The sequence below is a fragment of the Dryas octopetala genome, chromosome 6 (assembly GCF_963921425.1).
Source record: "Dryas octopetala chromosome 6, drDryOcto1.1, whole genome shotgun sequence".
In the NCBI taxonomy this organism is placed as follows: Eukaryota; Viridiplantae; Streptophyta; class Magnoliopsida; order Rosales; family Rosaceae; genus Dryas; species Dryas octopetala.
In genome coordinates this window covers 8,257,145-8,271,196 of record NC_141371.1, presented here as the reverse complement: position 1 = coordinate 8,271,196, position 14,052 = coordinate 8,257,145, and the positions used below count along the sequence as shown (strand labels likewise).

The window sequence follows — 14,052 nt, the reverse complement described above, 5'->3', positions numbered from 1 at the left end:
ATTCTTCGTACAATGGCTGCTCCAATCTGAGGTCGACACCTGCCTTTTGTATGCCATATAGTTGGCATGCTATTCTTAATTAGATGGTGTTTGAATTTTGATAGTACTAATAGACATGATGTAACATATGCCCACTACATCATTTGTAGTAATAATCGTGACATGAACTTCATCCAACACTTTCTAGAGCTACTTACAAACTAAAGTTGCTACCATTTGGTTTAGATTAGAGGTGCTAATCAAGTTGTATTATGTGGTGCCATATCAAATTCGTATTGAGTAGTAGTCCAATTTTGCCCCATCTATATATTTATATAATTGTGTTGAAAGATAAATAATATATAGTAATTCTACATGTCTGTTAACTATATTGTGCTCAAATTGATAGATATCTCACGAATTATGAACTTAATACAAGAATTGAACCCGCTTATTTATAAACTAAACATATTACTCATACTTCTCCATAAACTAAAAGTGCATTTGATAATATTATTAGCAAAATCAATTCAAAAAAACAAGCCTCTAACTCTATCAAGATTCATGATACGAGATCAAAAATAGAGAAAACTTCTTGTAATATAAATTAAATTGAGTTTTCTTATTGTAATTGAATCATTCATATTCGATGTAATTTGATTCGTGAAATAATTTGTTTTTGCACTATAAATTCTAATAATTTTGTACCAATTTTAGACGTGTTGTGGTATTGTCTTAAGAATGAATTCATCCTGCCAGCAACATATTAGGGTTACATGCCATTAATCTTCTCCATTTCTTAGCTAGGGATTAGGATGATGTATTTATTCAGAAAGGAATGTTCAATTCAAAATTTTGATGGTTCCTTACTGAAACCAATGTTGTACTGGTGATGTCAGTTTAGAACCACAAGAAGGACCGACATCATTCTAATAATAATTTTATTTATCTAAACAATTTGCCTCAACTCAAGCCATCCATTCACTATGCAGTTAAGGCCTACAAATTCTGTTGAGTGATGTGACTAAGGCTAAGTGAATTAGGACTCCCTACAATTACAAGGCTACAACCCTACAACTAGCTAGGACCATACCATCCGAAGTTTTTGGTCTGGGTAAGTGACTAATGGGTAATGGGTACACTTTTGAATCCTCAATTCAAATTTCATGCTCAACATTTTGAATGGTGCAGACGTCATATAGATACCAAAAGATAATATATAGTTGACATAGTTTTATAGATTGAAATCGATGTTAGTAATCAAATCTCTTCCAAAAAGCAAAATGAAAAGAGGAAAAGGAGAAGAACTTTCATGCTTTAGGGATCAACTCGTTTTTGGGATTGGACTCACAGGTTGGATAATCTTATGCTATGCTAAGCCCCAAAGAATCAAGAAGAAAAGTAAAAGGGCCAAAGGGGTCCTTTAATCAGTGCCTTAATTTGTGTCTGTCTCCCCTCCCCTATCTGAAATGTCCTCATCATATCCATCTATCAATCCTGTCCGTCCATCACCGATCCATGCAACCAACCATCAAGATGTGATTAATTGCTAGCTAATTCAATGGGTCGTGCAGGGGACCCACATTCCCCTCCCCCCCCCCCCCCTCTCCAAAATTTTTGTCAAGACAAAGGGTCTCTCACTCACTCACATCATTACTATTCACTGTCCCTCCCTCCGTCCCTCCCTCCATAGGACCATGGTCCTCCAATCTCCATGACACCACCCCAATCATTCAGTCCTTGATGGTGCCACGTCAGCAGAGCCAAGGGCTAAGGAGAAGGTCACGTTGTGGTAGTTTTTAGGAGTAGGGATAGGGGTAGCTAATAGCTTAGCCTGCAGCACCTGAGCAGCGTGGTTTATGGGCCACTCGTGCGATGTGATCCAGCTTTTGTTGTTATTATGCATTCATAGAGAGAGTAATGCAAATGCTTTATTATGATATTGTGCATGGATGGAACGTTCTAGCTCTGCTCCTTCAAAAGCAAGCTATCAGATCTGAGCTGCCTCTCTGACCACTCTCAGAGACTACTGCCTCACACACGAAAACACTGAGATTCTTCTGTAGACTACGTCCCCATACCCATACGTACCCTTCCTTCTATTATTTCATTCATTAACTATACTAATCTATATGCCTGCTCTTTCTGGAAAAACTTGGGGTTACGAGTTATCTTTTCCGCAAATCTTGCCTACACCTATTATTATGTACAATTTTCTTTCTCACAAACTTAATCACTAGTATGTGGCAAACTAAATGTAGAAAAAGAGTTGCATACAACAGTTGTAAGTATACAAGTGTTACCTACAAAAATCACAACAAGATTTTTTTTTTTAATGTAAATTGTGAAATTAACTTAAGGTTAACTGAAAACTTATATAATTAAAAGTATTCGTAATATAATTTCATGATTTTGACAGTTTTTCTATTATTTTTAAAAATTATAGTGCCTAATTTTAAACACCCTACTCACCAAAAAAATTTGTCTAAACCCCCACCCATCTAGAAACTCTTTCAAAACCCCCTAAAACTTATAATCCTAAATTACCCTTCTGACGCATGCTGACGCGCGCTGACGCATGCTGACACATGCTGACGTCACTGTAACTGTATTTTGGTGAAACTGTTTTTTTTTTTTTTTTTTTTTTTTGAAATTGAAGTTTTTGCTAAAACTCAATATTTCACTAAAACTAAAATCAAACACTGAAATTGAATTTCATTACACTAAAACTGAATTTCAAAAATTCAGTTACACTGAAACTGAATTTCAAGAATTCAATTACACTGAAACTGAATTTCAGAAATTCAGTTACACTAAATTGAAGAATTCAGTTATGAATTCACTTACTGAAACTGAATTAAGTGATGAAACAATTACACCTCGACTAAAATGCAATTACACCTTAATTAAAAAACAATTACACCTTTACTAAAACAATTACACTTCACTAAAACAGTTACACCTTTACTGAATTCCGTTTCACTAAAAAAAACACAGCAACCTTATAAAAAAAAAAATAATAACAATACAATAAGCCATTGAGATGAGAGGAGTAGCCAACAATACAACGTCGTCCGATCATCTCACGCGCGACGAGTACACGACAGTCGCCACTGCCTCGATCTGTTTCTACCTGCAAATTTGATTCATCATATTTCAGAACCATAATTTCATTCAAAATTCATTTAAAACTCATGTTTCACGAGCTGAAACTGTTTCATGAGCTGAAACTGTTTCACGAGCTGAAACTGTTTCACGAACTGAAACTGTTTAATCAATAAATGTAGGCTTAAAGTTCCCTATACACAGTTACAACAACACACAATGAGGTTCGATTTGGGGTTTTTTGATTCATCAGCAATTGGTCCAATCCAAACACATAGCATTGAAGAGTACAATGAGGAGAAGAATATTAGTACCTGACTCGACGGAAATGGCTGCCGGAAAAGCCAGATCGCCGGCGGAGAAGCCGCGGCCTTTGTGGCTTCGATCTGCCGCCGTGGCTGATCAGATGGAAAATCCGAGCACACCATCGTGCTCAGGACGTCGAGAGGAAGAAGGCTTGGGTGGTTTGGCATTCCAACTCCGCCGAAAAAGGCAGATCGCCGGCGGAGAAGCCGCGGCCTTTGTGGCATCGATCTGCCGCCGTGGCTGATCGGATGGAGAATCCGAGCATACCATCGTGCTCAGGACGTCGAGAGGAAGAAGACTTGGGTGGTCCGGCATTCCAACTCCGTCGAAAAAGGCAGATCGCCGGCGAGCACCACCGATCGTAGTCGCGGCGATCTGGCGTCGACGTTTAGTTTAACGGCACGTGGAGGGCATAGGGAGGAAGAGGAAGGAGATGCGAGTCTGATGGGACCGGTCTCGCCGGCAACCGTCGCCAGACGGCGGCGCACGCGCCGGCGACAGCAGCGGGGAGAGAGAGAGACGCAGAGGGGAGAGAGGCAACAGATAGGAGAGATAGAGAGAGAGAGAGAGAGAGAGAGTATTAGTTGGCTGAAAATGAAAATAAAACAAAAGGGGTAAAACTGGAAAATTAAAATATGGGGAGTCAAAGTTGACTGGGTATTAGTTGACTAGGGGGTTTAGGAAAATATTAAGTGTAAGATTGGGGGTTATAAGAGAGTTAGATTTTGGGTGGAGGTTATGAGAGATTTTATCTCTAACTAGGGGGTTTATAATTATTAACATTAAAAATTAATCTTGTAAAAAATCAACTGAATTAAAAATTTTCAAATTATATAATTGTGTTTAAGTAAATAAACGAATATTATGTCTCATATAAATATTGAAACAAACACAATAACATTAAATGACTAAACAATTTTCAAACACGGCTCAACATAGGAACGCAAAGTGCAAAGTTATTTTGGATCTTCCTAAGGACATGACATCTAAATTGAAACAGTTTGTCTAGAAAAGTTCTTAGCTCAAAATTGTCTGTCGAAACTGAAGTGGCTTGATCCTGTTGATAATAGTTGATATCTAAACATAACTGGATAGACCAAACATGATTAGCCGAACATATGTTTGGGTATGCCAACTCGATTCGGGCTTAGTTCCAATGATCGTGAACTAAGGTTATTTTACGCATCTATAATACGACATGTAGTTTATATAATTCGATTAAATATTGTACAAACATAATAAAACTTTCATACAAATGACATTAATAAAAGAGGAAACTCGCTTGTAAAAGTGAAGGTATAGAAGGTAACTAAAGAAGCACTGTCTACCATTCACATGCATCTCTAGCCATTAGTTCATTTTCCCAATGTTACAAAATTAAACCTAACTTAGAGTTAATGATTGTTCAATTATCAGAAATTTGAGAAAAAGCAAACGACGAGAAAATGCAGTACTAGTGCAGGCGTATTAAATGATAAAGGGGGTATGTAGTACAAATTGTCAGTAAAACTGCTCAACAAGCATCACTATCCACTGCATGTAATCACATGGGCTTGATATTATTTCTGTTGAAATACAAACTAATGGTCCAATGGAATGAGGTTAAGAGGGGTCCACTTAACAGATGAGGTGGAACACTGATCAGAACTCAACAGTACTTAGACAATTCTTCAATTATTGATTTTCTTCATAGCATATTAGCATGCATTTAAATTGTTTACAGTTGAGGCAGAGCTCTAGATCAAGTAATAAGTACTAGCTAGTAACACTTGCAAGCATTCGAACAAAAAAAAAAAAGAAAAAAAGAACATTTGCAAGCAAAAACAAAAAGGAAACTCTACAGTTGAGGCTCATTACATTGGGCTTTTGCAAGATTTTGATGTAGAAATCCTATTGAAGGCCTCATTTTAGTGCTATATGAATTGATGAAACTTTTTTTATAATAACATTATTATTATTAAAGGTATTAACTATTATCCCAATTTTGATTTACCGATTGATAGATAGTGCATTATATAAAATTTTTTTATTGTACATAAATGAAGTAGAATTCCATCCTTAGGCATACGAAAAGTTAGCTCATAGCTAGGCTTGCTCATGGGTATGTTGTCTCAGGAGCAACATAATGTGTGGATCGGGGATGGATCGACCTCCTTAGCTATCTTTTGTAATCCTTGAGGACATAGATACAATTGATGTTTCTTAATAATATTATGAGTTGTTCCTCAATTAATAATATTCACAATCTTAAAAAACCCCAAATATGACGATTTGGTTATGAAGTAAAAATTTTACTGCCACAAAATTTATGTATATATAATAAAACAGAACAATTTTTGAATCCTAAAATTTATTTCCGGGTCCGAATGGCTGAGATTGTTTCAGGTCAAATCCAATGGTCAGTTATCTATTTCCCAAATTTTTTTTCCCACTCATGAGAATTGGTTGTCGCCTCTCTCTCCTTAATTAATTTTCTCTTAATTTCATATATTCAAAAAAATTTTTTTTTTGGGTCTTTCATTTGGGTTAAACAACTAGGTTTATTTGTATTTGTGATTTGAGAATAGATCAAAATAGGAGAAGCCTATTAAATGAATTACGCTTGCCAAAATATAGGTGTTTGTGCAATAGAAAGAACCGATTCACACTCGCGCGAGCGAGAATGGAGAGGCTAGTCTATAAAATAAAACATAACGATTTTTGAATTATCTTTGGATTCGAATGTCTGAGATCATTTCGGCCTAAATCCAATAAGCAGTTATCTATTTCCCAAATTTATTTTTCGCCCATGAGAATTGCTGCCTCTCTCTTCGTAATTAATGTTCTCAAATTTACTTTCCGTTATCTATTAAATTAACTGATTACGTTTACCAAAATATAAGTGTTTGTACAATAAAAAGAGCCGCTTTGCACTAGCGGGAGCGAGTGTGGAGAGACTAGTCTTTATAATAAAACAGAACGGTTTTTGAATCCTAAAATTTATCTCCGGATCTGAATGACTGAGATCGTTTCGGCTTAAATTCAATGATCAGTTATCTATTTCCCAAATCTACTTTTCTGCCTATGAAAATTGGTTTGCCGCCTCTCTCTCTTTAATTAATTTTCCCTTAATTCTCTCTCCTTAATTAATTTTCCCTTAATCTCACATATTCAAATTTTTTTTTGGGCCTTTCATTTGAGTTGAACAACTAGGTTTGTTTGTATTTGTGATTTGAGAATAAAAATAGAAGAAGCCTATTAAACGAATTACGCTTGCCAAAATATTGATGTTTGCGCAATAGAAAGAGCCGCTTCACACTTACTTGAGTGAGTGTGAAGAGGCTAGTAGTAAGATAATACATGTTATTTTTGTGAGATTATCAATTGAAACACACAATAATTTATCATCATTTACATGATAAATGTTTGATATTCACATTTTAAATCCACCTAAATATTAAAATAAGATACATTAATTTGACAACATGCCAATTTATCCGATGATAATTAATGACTAATGCAATGGCCAAGCGAAAATTATATAATATTAATTTTTTTCATATTTAATTAATTTTATGAAAACAGGAGTTGAAATTATTCTATTTAATGTGACTTTTCATCACATTCTACTATAATATTACTCCTTAGGTGGTGTTCGACTAAAAATATATATGTGAAAAATTAATCCTGCGTCCCTCAATTTCATTATTAAGTAACATATATATATCCTAACTAAATGATGTGAACATATACTACATTCCTCCAAGTAGACTTGACTTATGTCAAAAGCCAATGCACAAATGTGCAGCCAAAAGGCACAATCTTTGTGAAAATACATCTACCCAAAGAATTCCATTAATCTTAAACAAGTCTTAATTGTCCAAATAAGAACTCTTCCATTTTCAACAAAAGGAAACAAAAGATTAACTCTTCCATTAGATATAAAGCAAGACAAATATAATAATATACTTTTGAAGGTAAAATATTATTTTTATAAGATGTTCTTCCGCACTTGGGACATGACCCTTGGTGCATGACCGAACAAGATAATGGAAATCAATTAAGGGTTGAGACAAATTCTTAATTCAAGTAAGTATAGAACAAGAACAATAGTATTTTTATATTTAATAAAAAGAATTCAATTATAAAATACTATATTTTATTATTTCTGAATCGATCTCCATCACTCGAGAGTCGAGACTGACCTTTGGTTGAAGATCAAAGATAATAAAGTCATATAATAAAAATGGAGCAGAACAGTGTTCTATTCCAAGTAAATCTATTATTATTCATCATAAAATTTAACATGAGTTTGCTTTTGATGTCAAGTTGAAAAACTAATGTATCAATTAATCGCTTTGTATATATTAATCAGTTTTTGGTGTTTTTATATTAATCAGTATTATAAACATTCTTTTATTATTCTCAAAATCATAATATAATGCTAATATTAAAGGTCCACGAATTCAAGGCCTATGATTGGTTATCAAATCAATTGCCAATTAACGATATAATTAATATGAGTCGCAGTTGTTGGGTAACCCAATTGGAAGGGCCGTGAAATTGCCCATTCTGCACTTAAGTTCAATCATATTTCCTAGCAACTCAAAAATATGAGTCTATTGTTTGTCTATAAAAATAATGGTATTATATTAATGAATTAAAATAGATATAACTATATAAGGATGCTATATAAAGGGTATTTTTGTAAAAAGCAAGTGTAAATATTCAACAGTGTATCATTAAGCAATGGTCAATTATATTTGACCATTACAAATTTTTCAGAACAATGATAAATAGATTGTGCCACTTGTCCATTCCACATGTTTGACACTATGTATTTCGTGTTCATGTTGTGTTGTGTTGGATGGATCATATATTTTGATCCAACATAAATATTGATATTCATGTTATTATATTTAGTACTGTACGTATTACATAAATTGTAATGTGTGTATATTTGTCTACTTTAAATGTATCAGTTTTGTGTCATACTTAAACCGGTCCGACTTGTTTCACATCTCTTTCTTAAATTTAATTGCAAAATATTTTTCTATTCAGTACTAAGATTTTCATATGGGTCTAAACTTCGAATACTACATTAGGCAGAGGACTAGGAGCTAAACTATTAATCATGGTGAGGCATAAAAGCAGTGCCTTTTAGACTTTTAGTGAAGTAAAAGATGCATGCACACATTACATGAAATACAAAAAGCACCATTCAGTCTTCTCACTGCTTTGCCACTGTATACACACTGTACACGCCCTCTCAATTAACACCTTTTTCTTATCCTTAAAACATTTACCAAATCAGTGGCCAAAAAAAAAAATCACCAAATCAGACCAAAAAAAAAAAAATCTACTTAAACAGTACTCTTTCCTGTCTACATACACCTCCAAACCCCACGTCTTTCTCTCCTACACCAAACGACAAATCGTTTTCCATGCCGATAAACGGCACCCCGTTCACGCAACCACTTGGCTCTTCATTCAATCTTGAACAGTTTGTAAACCCGACTACGTTAACAACCTGACGTGGCGATCTCTGGTTGGTAGCTCGAAGTTGCCAGGTTCAATGGTCAAAAAGGCCGGATCCTAGGCAGTAGGCACTGTCCACGCGTCAGCAGGTCTCCATTTGTCTGTACTCCACTCCTTTTGGGCACACGTGTCAGTCGATCAATCGCCCTCTGAATTATTACTACTTCACTGGCACACACTCAATTATGAATAATGTTATTTGAATTATTTTATTAATTATCTCTCTAATAAAACTCAAAAATTTTATTAGTCCAAATGGTGTTGGCTTTTGTGTCCTCTGTGTATTCAAAGGTCCTGTTGGATGCTTAGATTGAATTAAAAGAATATGGAAAGAAGATTTATTAATTATAAAGAAAAACTTATCAATTTCGATCCCTACAAAAAATAGTGGGATTAGCAGGGGTAAATTTCATCTTGTGACTAATTCGGCCATCTTTTCTATTGATTTTTTGTTCCACTAAAAGACACCCTTTATCTTCTTGCTTGAATACACATTAATCTAACAGTTGATTACGTCAAATCTAATATTGGCAATAAATGAGACCAAAGAGAAAAAGTTGTATAAATCTGTTTTAGTAATGTGATAGTGTTGAGTGTTATAACAATTCAATTGAATATCACTATCAAATTACGATGATATCATATTTTAATTGAACTCTTCTACCAATCAACAATATACTATTGTGTAACAAAAATAGTGTCATACAATTTCTTCTTCTATAAAAAATGAACAGAGCCAAACAATGTTTGCGACTTGAGTACTGTTAGGGATTCTAAATTTAGTTTTTCAAATTTGAATTCTAAATGATGTTGTAATAATTTATATTTGAGTCCACTTTGGAGCTTATCTATTTACAAGGAGCAAGACACTAACACATAAACTGTCATATCATTTAAGATCCAATCTAAAAAGCTTATTTATTATTTCACCCCCTAAAAGTAACTTCTAGTCTAACTTTACCTCCTAAGGTTTATTTTGTATCACATTACCCCCTAAACTAATTCTCGTATTCCACTTTGCCCACTTATGTCAATTCTAGCAAACCTACTGTCTGAATTGTTGAGCTGTCATGGGCAAAATTGTAATTCATTCCAATTACAAACTCCACATGTCATGGACACTTGGACCATATGTAAGTGCCACATGTAAAAACAAATAATTAAAAATTAAAACTTTAAATCATAAAAGAAAAATCTATATTGATCTCCTTCCTCCCACCTGAGCACCCCTACCCCAAATGACCATCTTCTTCATCATCGGCGAGAGAGAAGGAAGAGAGATATGGGTCTTTGGAGAGGGAGGGAGGAGAGGTGGAGAGAGAAAGTCGGGAGAAAGGAGGTGCGATGAGGCTAGGTGGGGGTTGGGGGAGGGAGGTGGGGCGGGGTTGGGTGGGTGGGTAGGCGAAGGTGGGTCGGGGTTGCATGGGGGAATGGAGGTGGGGCAGGGCTCACTGAGGGGGAAAAGGCCGGTGGGTCGAGGTTGGGGTGGGGGGGAGAGGTGGGGGGCGGCGTTGGGTGAGACGAAGTTGGGTGGGGGCGGTTTCGGCGTTGGTTTGGTGGTTGAACTGGGCGGGTGGCAAGGCTGGGTGCTAGGGCTCGGGAAGGGGGCCTCAGAGAGGGAAGGGGAAAGGAATTTTTTGAAAAAAATAAAAGAATCGAGTGTTGAGTGCTGAGTGATTGGAATTATAATTTTGCCCATGACAGCTCAGCATTTCAAATAGTTAGTTTGCTAAAATTGACGAAAGTAAATAAAGTATAACACGAAAATTAGTTTCAAGGAATAATGTGATATAAAATAAACTCTAGAGAATGAAATTAGACTAGTTAGATATAACTTTCATAAGTTAGACCGGGTAGAAGTTACCTTCAGAAGGCGAAATAGTAAATAAGCCGATCTAAAACACAAATTTGGAATCCCCATTGTAGACTTTTATTCACGATGGATATCTGCTCATCTCTTTGTCCAAACACTCCAAATTGCACGCTCTGGACAAACACAGAAACAGAACAAGAACCATTTTTAAAGAGAGAGAGAGAGAGAGAGAGAGAGAGAGAGGGGTGCTATATACGTACGCTAGTCAGTGAGTCACTAGACGTATACATACACAAACACAAACTTTGACACAGACATGGGACCATTGTCCTGTGCTTAAATTCGAGCTTTTTCGTGAACGACACGATCCGACTCTGCCGCTCTCTCTCTATCTGCGTCTCTCTCTCTCCTCTCTCACAATACCTTTTTCCTTGTTCACCTTCACTAAATTTCTCTCTTATTATTTCAAACAAACTGCAGCTAGCTACTACCACTCTCCTCCTCCTCCTCCTCCATGGAAATGGAGGATCAGTACAACATGGCCGATCTCAGGCAGCTCATGAATGGCGCCGCCGCCACTAGTACTAGGTCCCACTTCACCCCCATCCCTCAACACCCCACCGAGCTCTTCCCAGCTGCCCACCGGGCCACTCTCAGCCCTCCACCCCATCATCATCCACATAATCATCATCATCATCATAATCCCTACGAGCTCATGATGATGGCCGGCCGTCATCACCAAGTCCCTAATATCATGCCACGTGGCCTCCACGACTTTCGCTCCGACCCTCCAGGCGGTGCTAATAATTCTACTAATAATAGTGCCTCTCTGACCGTTACGGTGGCCGCCGCCAACTCCGCTCCGTCCCTCAGTGGTGGCTTGGAGGCCGAAACGGGTGGCTGTCTTGGTGGCGGTGATGGTGGGTCCGGGAGATGGCCGAGGCAAGAGACTCTCACGCTTCTGGAGATCCGATCCCGACTCGATTATAAGTTCAAAGAGGCCAATCAAAAGGGTCCCCTCTGGGATGAGGTTTCTAGGTATGCATATATAAACATATACACGCACACATACACTAGCTTCTACCCTAATTCATATTTTCTTGCTCTGCTAGCTAAATTTGTTTTTAATTTAGTTTTCATTATTCTTCTTCTTCTTCTTCATTATGTGATTTCTCTCAAGTTGGGTTCATGTTATGGCTACTTTTCCGTTTTTTTTTTTTTTTTTTTAAGATCTGAGTACACATGGAGTTGTGCAAAATGGTTAATATGTATGGTTTTTATGGTTCTATCACCGACTCGTTTTCTATTTTTGAAAATGTGTACCCTCCTTTTAAATGCAAGTTTTACTGGTTTAATTTTAGCGCAATAATGGCTGGCCTATTCTTCGATGCTTATTGGGGGTACTGCCATTTAATCAACTGGTTCTATCTGATCATGAAAAGACATGTTCTACATGGAAACGTACTACTTCAGCCCATTATCTATCTTTGTTTGGAAATTTGAATGGCCTTATACTTAGTTGGGATAAGTGTAATTACTCACCAAGGAACCCAGACAGGGAACTCGGATAAGTACATACATCATTATGAAATCACATGGCCACCTTTTTATGCTACCTCTTTGGTATAATTAACTCATTAATTTGCAATTTAATTTATTAGGGTTTTGTATACAATACAATACTCAACTCAAGTCTAGCTTTTTTTTTTTTTTTTCTTTTTCAACAAGACATAATATTTTTGGTCTACAAGTAAGTAAGTAATTAATTAATTTGATGTTGCATCAGGATAATGGGTGAAGAACATGGGTATCAAAGAAGTGGGAAGAAATGCAGGGAGAAGTTTGAAAACTTGTACAAGTATTACAAGAAGACAAAGGAAGGAAAAGCCGGAAGACAAGATGGCAAGCATTACAGATTCTTCCGCCAGCTCGAAGCACTCTACGGAGGAGAAAGCACCACCAATGCCGTCATCATCTCATCATCACTCCCCGAAACCCATTTCGTGGGTACGAATAATAATAATAATAACTATCATCAAACAGCAAACAATATTCAAGCAAGTCATGAGACGACGTCGTATCATGAGAAGCACTCTGAAAGCCTGAGCCTCTCTAATTACAACTCGTCCGAGTTTGGGTCGTCGTCGTCGGAAGACAATAACGTGAGCGAGGAATCCCCGGAGAAGACAGGGAGGAAGAGGAGAGGAGGGCGGGGGTGGAAGTCAAAGATAAAGGAGTTCATCGACGCGCAGATGAGGAAGCTGATGGAGAGACAAGAGGAGTGGTTGGGGAAGGTGATGAGTGCTCTGGAGCACAAGGAGAGGGAGAGGATGGCCAGAGAGGACGAGTGGAGGAAACAAGAGGCTGAGAGAATCGAAAGAGAGCACAAGTTTTGGGCCAAAGAGAGGGATTGGATTGAAGCAAGGGATGCTGCTTTGATGGATGCTTTGCACAAGTTCACAGGAGGATCATCATCAACAGATGTTCATGATCATCATCATCATCAAGTAATTCATGCTCCAACGAATGAGGATGGGAGTGAGATACTCAACATCAACACTGCAAAAGGGGAATTATTGAGCATCAACTATCATCAAATGAGGAAATATAATTCCAAGGAGGAGGATCATGACTTGTTCAGCAAGAAGAGAAAGGAGAATTGTACAAGTACTACTCCCACTACTACTACTTCTTCTTGTTACTTTCAGAACAATGAGGCTTGTTCCTCATTGTACAGCCAAGGAGGAGGGTACAATTGTGGTGCTGAGATGAGTAATGAACAAGCTGCTGGTAATGATGGTGGTGCTTCTGATCATTCTCCTTGTGATAATGCAAATGTGGGAGCAGGCAATATTGCTGTAGTGGATGATCATCACAACTCTTGTTTCCCCTTCTTGATGACTGAGGGGGATCAGAATTTGTGGGAAAATTATGGGCTCAAGATCACCAAAGGAAGCCAAAACCACTGACTTCTAGACAAAACTTATGTAAGGGTTTGGAATTTGGAGGTTGCTCGCTTGTTGGGGCTTCAAAATTTGGAATTTTGCCTCTGATATATCCTTTGAGGTGGGGGGTATATTATGTAAGCAAGGAGCTAACTCATGAGGATTTTATGTACAGGGGTTGGATGCTTAATTAATTAATGGGACTAAAGCTAGACATGGAAATTTTAGACGAAAATAAATTTGAGGATTTTATTTTCTTTCTGGGACAGTTTATTAATGGGGAAGGGAGGTTTCAGTACGTACTCTTGCTAGTGTTGGGTTATGATGATTAATATCCCAACCTTTTTCCAAAGTTTTATATCTTTAATTAATTTATGCAAATTAAGA

General features: G+C 37.0%; 1 protein-coding gene across 1 annotated transcript; it reads left to right on the top strand.

Moving 5' to 3' along the window:
• The first annotated feature begins 11,149 nt into the window (after positions 1-11,149).
• On the top strand, positions 11,150-14,006 carry PTL (Duplicated homeodomain-like superfamily protein). Its single transcript, XM_086248608.1, has 2 exons — positions 11,150-11,758; positions 12,507-14,006. Exons 1-2 carry the CDS (start codon positions 11,235-11,237, stop codon positions 13,687-13,689), a joined length of 1,707 nt encoding a protein of 568 aa, XP_086104734.1. The 5' UTR covers positions 11,150-11,234; the 3' UTR covers positions 13,690-14,006.
• The last annotated feature ends 46 nt before the right edge of the window (positions 14,007-14,052 follow it).